Source organism: Myotis davidii, unplaced genomic scaffold, assembly GCF_000327345.1.
Source record: "Myotis davidii unplaced genomic scaffold, ASM32734v1 scaffold187, whole genome shotgun sequence".
NCBI lineage: Eukaryota > Metazoa > Chordata > Mammalia > Chiroptera > Vespertilionidae > Myotis > Myotis davidii.
Genome location: NW_006383018.1, coordinates 7,676,560 through 7,685,109, shown reverse-complemented (window position 1 = coordinate 7,685,109; position 8,550 = coordinate 7,676,560). Strand labels below are relative to the sequence as shown.

Genomic DNA, 8,550 nt, shown 5'->3' with positions numbered 1-8,550 from the left:
GAAGTTTATAAGATGAAGATATGCTTTCTCTACTCAGGTAGTGAGAATGGAAACCTGAACAAACTTTATGGAGAAAAGTTTCATGTTTTCTCCCCATAAAAAGTGAGAGGCAAGAGAGAGTGAGAGAGAATTGTAAATGTGCTTATTGTCTGTCTCTGCATCAGGGATCCTTTCTAGGAAATTATCCTTAGGAATGAGTCAGAAGCTGGACAATATGTACTAGTATATACAAACATGTTCATGATAGCATTATTTAAATAGTAATCATCTAAATGAATTTAAATGTCCACACTAGGGAAATGACTAAGTAAATCATGATTGATTTATATTCTTTTTAAAAAAATATATTTTTATCTATTTGAGAGAGGAAGGGAGAAGGAGAGAGAGATAGAAACATTAACGATGAGAGAGAATCACTGATTAACTGCCTCCTGCACACCCCCTCCTGGGGATAGAGCCAGCAACCTGGGATGTGCCCTTGACCGAAATCAAACCTGAGCCAAACTGGCTAGGGCTGACTTATATTCTTGAATATTATTCATGTTACAAAGAGTTCTTAATAACATGAAAAATATTTTTAATAAAACAGAAGGTCAAATAAATAAGACACAAAATTGTATATATACTCTGATCAAATTATTTGAAGAAAAATCTATTGGGAATAAAATTGGATGAAAATACGTTAATATCAGTGTGAAGGGACACATACACAACAAAAGCAGAAAAAAGTTGAAATCTGAAAAAAAGAGAGATTAGACTATATTTTACTTTAATAAAAATAAACCTTTAAGGGTTTTCCTAGTTATGGAACATACTGAAATATTTTCTGTTAGAAGAGTGTTGAGTACAAACAGTATTTTGCCAAGTTTCATGGCTTGAAGATGGGCAAAAGAGTGATCTAGACATTGGAGAAACTCACTAAATTAATTTAACTGCCATTACCTTGTTGGAAAAAAACCCAATATTCTACCAAGCTTACTGCTTTCTAAAGAATCTTAAGAAATCATTTACTTTAATAAAAATATCAATATATAGGCCAAGAACTTACATCTAAAATTATGTTTTCATGGAGTTTGTTTGCTAAAGGACAATGTGACCTCCATTTGACTTGTTAATTAGAATCATTTCATTAACAATGAACATGTTGGTTTTAATGTTTGGATAACCAGGGGAGACTGGCCCTTACAGAGAACATATTCCCTCTCTTCCACCTAAAGTCATTGCACTTTGAAGATGGATATTTAGAGTGACTTACCATCAATTTTATTCCACAGGGATCCCCCGGGCCATATGGATCAAAAGGACCCAGAGGACCTCAGGTAAGGAGGCTAATACCAAATCTAAGTCTACACTAGAATCGCCTAGGGTGCTTTTTAAAATCCCTTTGCTCACTTGCACCCTCTACCAATCCAATCAGAATGGCTGGAATTGGAGTTAGGCTTCAATATTTTTAAAGATCCCCCAAGAGATTTCAATATGCAACCAAGTTTTGGAAACCACTACCTTAATGTTTTATTAACCAATTCAGGCTCCCTAAAGATAGGTACCAGCAGGGGAATCTATTTAATGACTAGTTGAAGGGATAAAAGTTTAAAAATTAGCATCTAGGAAGACGGATAAAATCAAAGTAGTCAAAAACAAAGTGTAACTGTTTTTTGCAGTGCTACTATAATATAGTTGTAGGAGCTATGCATTTTCTCTAAGTTAAGTATTTGTATTGTTTTGCCACTATAAGTAGTTGATGCTCAATAACATGCAATGATTCTTTAAGGCATTTATTTAGGTTAGACATACATAGATTTCAAAAAATAATATGGCTGATTTTGAACTTGCCTCATCTACAGTTATAATGGGGGGGAGGGTATGTGTGTGAAGAGTTAATTTTAGTATTTCAAAAAGTCTATTGAAAATTATACTTTTACCCAAGATTTTCTAGCCAATCTCTAGTTAACCATCAACTCCTTTGTTTTAGCTTGGAATTGTGTCAGGATAGGATAGTCACTCTAGCTATCACAGGATCATTGGAAGTTGTAACTTTCAATTATATATGCCTTAGATATATTTTTAAAAAGTTGTTTATTTGAAATCTTTCAAAAAAGAGGTCCAGGTCAGGAATAAGGTTGGAAACACAGGTTTAGAAAGCCAACCTCTCATTAATAAATGTTTGCTCTCAGCTGAAGTACTATTTTAGAAGATACTTATTTGACATGAAGAATTTCACCTCATTCCATTTCTCAATCCCATGTAATTACAACTTAACTGAGTTATAGTCTGAATTCTAACTCTGGGATCTCTAAGGACCTGAACAAATGATTCATTCCTGATGGGCCTTTTGTACACAGAACTAATTCTTGGTTTTCATCTTGGAGCAGGGCATTAGTGGACCTCCAGGGGACCCAGGCCCGAAAGGATTTCAAGGCAATAAGGTAATCCTATTCCTGGGTTAAAGACAGGCAGAGTGTCTTTCTCCTAGTGAGCCATGGTAATGCATGTTTTTATTAGGCAGAAGTCATGGACTCTTTGAGGAAGTATCTTTGGAAATACAAAATAACTTGCAGATATATGTACCGAATCATGTTCTAGTACACGTAGGAAGTCATTGACATAGTTTTATAATTTATTATTGTATTATTCAAAGGAGCATTATTAAAAAATAAGCCATTAGAATCTTTGCAGTGTTTCCATTTTTACTTCTGCCATTTAGTTATTATATGGCTCATAGAAACTGATAAGTATTAACAAGTAATTCAACTCAAATGCCTACTTCGCACATATAATTCCAACTCAATATACAGCTTATAAAGGAAGAGATTTTACAGCTGTTATACTAAAAGAAATCAAGCTTTTCTTCTTCTTCTTTTTTGGTGTTTTTTTAAAAAACAGGGCCATACCATGCTTGTAATGTCATTCCACAGAAAATCAGGCAAGATAGATAGGGAAGGGTTGAATAAGAGCCAAGCAGAACAACCAAAAGATGCTATAAGAAGGATCTTTAAGAGACTCTTTATAAGGTTCTGTTTTCTAATGAGCGAGGCCATTGATTTGTTGAAAGCAAGCCTTTTAGTTCCTTTTTAATTCTTCTCAATGCTTAGTAAATTTCACGGATATAGTAAGTACCCAATAAATGGAATTGAGTTAGCGACTGGAGATCCGTGGAATTTATGGCAGTAATAACAGAGAAGGTGCAGTCCCCAACAGACCCTAGATAAAACCAATATTTTAAAAGTACTATTAAATTTAAGTTGTGGGGAGTAGTTGAGCTACTTGAGTGTTCTTTTTTTCAGAGGAAAGGGAGTGACAAGTATAGTGATTTAATGAGATAATGGCAGTGTGTGATTCCCCAGGCCACTTTTAATTGGCAAATTAAAATAGAATGGGCTTCTCAGCAGGAGCGTGCTCAAACTTCATCAAGGGGAAGTGTCTTCTCCAGTCCTTGCCTATGATTAATTCTCTCTGGGGGAAAGAAATGGCTCTTAGGAATACTGAGTAGAAGGTTTTTATAAAATTGCTTTGGCTGTAGGTAAAATCCTGCAGCAAGAAACACATATATTTTAACAGTTTATGCTTATTTCTAGGATTCTTTTTTACCTAAGATGGTAATTTTCACATGCTTGTGAGAGGCTTTAAATCAGGGGTCAGGGCTGGAATTTGCAACAGTAATAGAATTACAGAATTTTTGAGCCACAAGGAATATTAGAGATCATACTGGCCCAAAGTTTTCATTTTTGAAAATGGGAAGCAAAGTCTGGAGATCATATGGCTGGCCTGAGGCAGAGGCAGAGCCAGGTCATCAGCTGTGGGGGGCACCGGGAGGATGTGGTGGGTTGGGAGCAGGCATGTGGCTTTGGGAGATGGTTGGTGGCAATCCATAAAAAGGTGCCCATTTGATCACGTCTTGTTGTGTCTCCTGCAATTACTACTTAGGTTTTCCTTTTTAAATAAATTCGTTGCAACAAAATTTAGCTTTTCATTCCAACCATGCATTAATTCTTTGAAAGAGTAAATAAATAAAGAGTCAAGTATTTGGGAGAACTCGTAAAGTTCTGACATAAAAACATTTCGTGCTTGACTTTCACAACAATGTCATAAAAGGAGAGTTGTTTCAAAGTATTTGGGGACTTTATCAATTTTCCAAGGGTGTCTCTTAAAACTTTTTTTTTAAATTGTGGGAAAAGATATATAACATAAAATTACCACTTTGATGTTAATCACAAATTTCACTGCCAGGTGAACACAGTTCATTGTCACTTGAAAAGATGGCAATTTCTAGAGCATGTTCAAAGTTGTTGGCAGGAAGTAAGGTGAGAATGAGCTATATTTTTCCTTCTAGCTATATTTCTGGTCACAAGTGTAGTGGTCTCTTGATGTTATTACTAATTTCCACTTCTCTTTGGATCTATCAACCAGAGATGCATATCACATTGATTTTGTTACTTTTTAAATTTTATACATGTATAAGTATATCGTATTAAAAGTCAGGTTTCAGGGAATAGTTTCATTTCCCATCCCAGAATGTACTTCTAAATCTTACAGACTTAAACTATTTTATCTTCAATCTAAAAATAATGTTATGTTTTACAGTAACATTTCATCCATTACCATTTTATTACAAAATGTTAAGAAATTGCTATTGCAATTTTTGCAAAAAAAAGCCCCATAAAATCCATTAATTCTGTATTTTCTAATGGGCAGAGAGAGGATTATTTATTTGAGAACTTCTATAATAATAGATAACACTTATTTACTGATTATTTTCTATGGTGGCATTTAAATAAGTTCTAGATTCTTATTTAACATAATACTACCTTTTGAGGCAAGAGAGTTTAGGTACAGATTAGGCACAGAGAGTTTAAGCAACGGGTCCAAGTCTACACAGTGAGTAAGGGACAGAGTCCAGATTCAAACCCAGCCAGTCTGCTCTTAACCACCATATTATATTTATCCCCTTAGGAAAATTGCTCAATTTCCAGAATAGTCAACCTGAGGCCAATGCATTTCTTTAGGACAGTATGGAATATGCATGTGTGTCCAGTTCTAATGTACTCTGGCTGGAAACAACAGTCTGTTAAGGGGTGCCTTCCTACTTGGTTAAAATATTTATCAGGAAAAAAGGGAAGAGAATTGTGTTGGGTGAAAACCCCCAGCAATGTGCTCTTTCAAATACTTGGTTTCTTACAAGACCTTAAAATAGATACCTTTAGATCTGCAACATTTATGAATATTCCCTGAAAGTTTCTAGATGGGGCCTGCCTGTGCCTTTAAATTTATGAATGGTCTCTCTCAGGAACTACAATCTTGTTCTATTGCTCTCATGGTTGGATTTTCTTCATCAGAGGGTTTGCAGTCAAGGTGGCCAAAGAACAAAAGGGGAAAAAAATAGCGTGTGATAAATATTAATTTTAAAAAAGTGATTCTGGCCTTGTTTCACAAATCATTTCTGTCATTAATATTTTCCACATGTAATGTAGCTCCTATGTTGCCCTGAATACCCTTGTTTCCTTAGCAACAAAACATTGTTGTTCCTCACAATGAAACCTTGGCCCTAAGGGCACCTCAGCCTGGCTCCCATACATGAGGGTCACGCAGTGGCATTCATAAGGAGAACATCCCATCCGTCTACGGATGCCAAGAAAACTTATCTTAGGATGGGACTGAGAGTGTAGCTATGCTCTCTCAGTAAAAGCTGAGTGCCTGCTTCCAAGGGCTGCCGTGGTGGTTCGGGTTGCAATCACATCCGGCCATGGAATGGGCCCTCTAATAACTGGAAAGAATGGCTCAAGACTGGCAGGGCTTTCAAATCACAGAGAACAAATTACCAACATTAGTTTCGAACAAGTAAAAAGAGCATGGTGGGTGTGCAAGCCCACAGTAGGTAATTTTTGCCATTTCTTGGTGTTTTCCTGAGGTAATTCTGAGAAGAGTATTTTTTTTCTCAAGTCTCATGCAAATTTGCTCTTTCCAAGACCCTCTTTGTGCCCCTGAAGGAGGGACAGCTCACTGTGGCTTGACCAGGACACAGGTTGTGACGTGTTGGAGTCTCCTAGAGCCAGTGCTAAGGACAAAGGACGCTAGGAAATAGCCCTGATGTATTTTCCCAAGACAAAGTACTGAGTGTTAATGCCCAAACAATTAGAAATATCGTGATCTATTATATATTAATTTATCTCAATAGATGAATTGTGTCCCTTCTTCTAACCTCTTCCATTGTTTTACTCTTGGATGTCCCTATATTTCCTGCAGGGTTTTCTTTCCCCTAGTGTTTTCCTCTTGTGCTATACTCATAAGCAACTCAAAGTCCTTTCATGTATGAAGCTTGGTCTTACCTTACGTTTAGCTTCACTTCTGAGATGTTAAGAAAACCCATAAAGAAATGTCGCCCATCTGGTCCAATTGAATAAAGTGGATATGGTCAGGGTAAATAATCTCCAGTGAATCAAACATCCATCATCCATCAAAAATGAACAAAGGGCCTAGTATTAATGAAAAAACAGAACCTATGTTTCAGGAGGAGTGATGAGGGCAAAGTAGGCACCCAGAACACACCAAAGTTCTGCACCACATCATGATTCTTAGACGCCCCCCTCCTCCTTATCCACTCTGCCCAGTTGCCATTGTTTTCATCCCATATTTGGTGGTTCCCAAGCACTGTAGATATGTTTCAAGTAGCTGGTATTTTTATGAAGTTAAGTAATAGCTAAATATACAGATTCTAAAATTAAAACCGTAAGCCCAGTAAACATCCCTATACAACATCCTATTTCCTTCAAAATACTCTATGAAAAGAGGTCATTGTAAAAAAGAAGGCTATTTTGCTTCGTAGTTCAGTTTGTTCATTAAATTCCAAATATGAGTGAAATCATATGGTACTTGTCTTTCTCTGACTGGCTTACTCAGAGAGCAGGCAGACAGCCCTAGTGTGTGTGTGTGTGTGTGTGTGTGTGTGTGTGTGTTGGGGAGGGTGTTGTTGGCGGTACTGGAGGGATTGATCAAAAAGAAGAAAGAGAGAGAACTCATGGACAATATTGTGGTGATTGGGGAAGGGGGGAAGTGGAAGAGGGCATAGAGAAAATAAATGGTGGTGGGGAAAAATAAATTAAAAAATATATTTGAAAAGTTTGCATCTAAAAAGTGAAAAATAAATAAAAAGAGGGCTACTCATCAACCTTTAGGAATGCATGCAGATAATTTTGATAGCCGGCAGTATGCTAATCAAGTTTTTTTTGAGCTTCCATGTGTTATACCTTTAAACATTGCCAGCCTTCTGTCAGATATCAACCATTGACAGGAGAATCAGACAGATATGTGTGGGCCCATAACTCTTGTAAAGAAAAAGCTAAAGCAGAAGATCCAGTGTTAGGTCAGGAGCACAGAGATAAAAAAAAATATCGTATGCATACTCACACATATTTAAGATAAGCAAAAAAATAAGTATTCATTGACTGAATGAGTGAAAGGCTTTCAATGGAATGAGTTGTCAACAGTAGCATACTGCAGGCAGGTCAAACAGGCAAGAGCTGAAGGAGTCAATTAGTTTGTCAATTTTGAGGTTATTAGAAACCTTCGAGAGAACAGTTTCAATAGAGAGATTGAAGATGATGATGGATTGTGGAAGGAATCAGAGAGAAGTGCAGTAGCAAGGAATTTTGGCCATTCTTCTGAAATATTTGGAGAATAAAGACAAATGGAACAGTGGTTGACATAAACCATCAAAAGTATCTTGAGCATTAAATAATCTGTTATTTATACTTCCACTTTCCGTTCAGAGTAGCATGAGGACTTGGAACTTAATTTTATAGTTCATATATACAACCTAGATTGTTTTTTATAAAACAATATTTTCATTAGAGCACAATGTCAATATTTAAGAACAGAAAAATAATTAATGAAGATCTAATAGTTTTAAAAGTATATTGTTGTTTTGGTAATTATTTAAATACATGATTTGACTCAAAGTTAGTTTAGTAGATTTATAGGTCAACCTACTAAACATAACTAATATTTCAATTGTGGTTTGGAAGTAGTTCAATGCCACAAATCTGGACAACTGTGAAGAATTTTAAACCTTCTCCTTATTTCAGTTCTCACACAATTCAAAAACCTAACAATTTCCTAACATTATGATGTTGCTTTCAACCACTAAAAAAATCATGATTTGCAACAGGTTATAATCCCTTATAACTCCATAGGAAGTAAATCAGTTGAAACATATGTGGATGTCAACAATTCCTAGTGCTGTACAGAATAATAAATCAAACAGAAAACTTTCTTGTTAAGTCCATAGCTCCCCTAACCGAATGACTGTATTCTTGGCTTCATGTAAAGTGTTTTAAGTACAAGGAACTGGAACATGTCAGCTTTCCAGTTGTCCAAAACAATAATGGGCCCTCTGGTTCAGGCTAACAACTTTGAACAAGGCTGTGACGACTCAATGTAGAGCATTGCCACAGGAAGAATCCCTTCTACCATTTCAATGATAGATATCTGTTTAATGAAGAATCAGAACCAAGCTGCCAAACTATGTGAATGTTTTACATTCAGAGATGGCAAAGT

The 8,550-nt window shown here is 36.1% G+C and overlaps 1 protein-coding gene across 1 annotated transcript in view; it reads left to right on the top strand.

Moving 5' to 3' along the window:
• Positions 1–8,550, top strand: part of COL28A1 (collagen type XXVIII alpha 1) — a 139,266-nt gene that overhangs the window by 27,861 nt on the left and 102,855 nt on the right. Inside the window, exons 9-10 of the mRNA XM_015558260.1 lie at positions 1,275–1,319; positions 2,373–2,426. Coding sequence (XP_015413746.1) covers positions 1,275–1,319; positions 2,373–2,426 — 99 coding nt within the window. The remainder of the gene's footprint in view (positions 1–1,274; positions 1,320–2,372; positions 2,427–8,550) is intronic.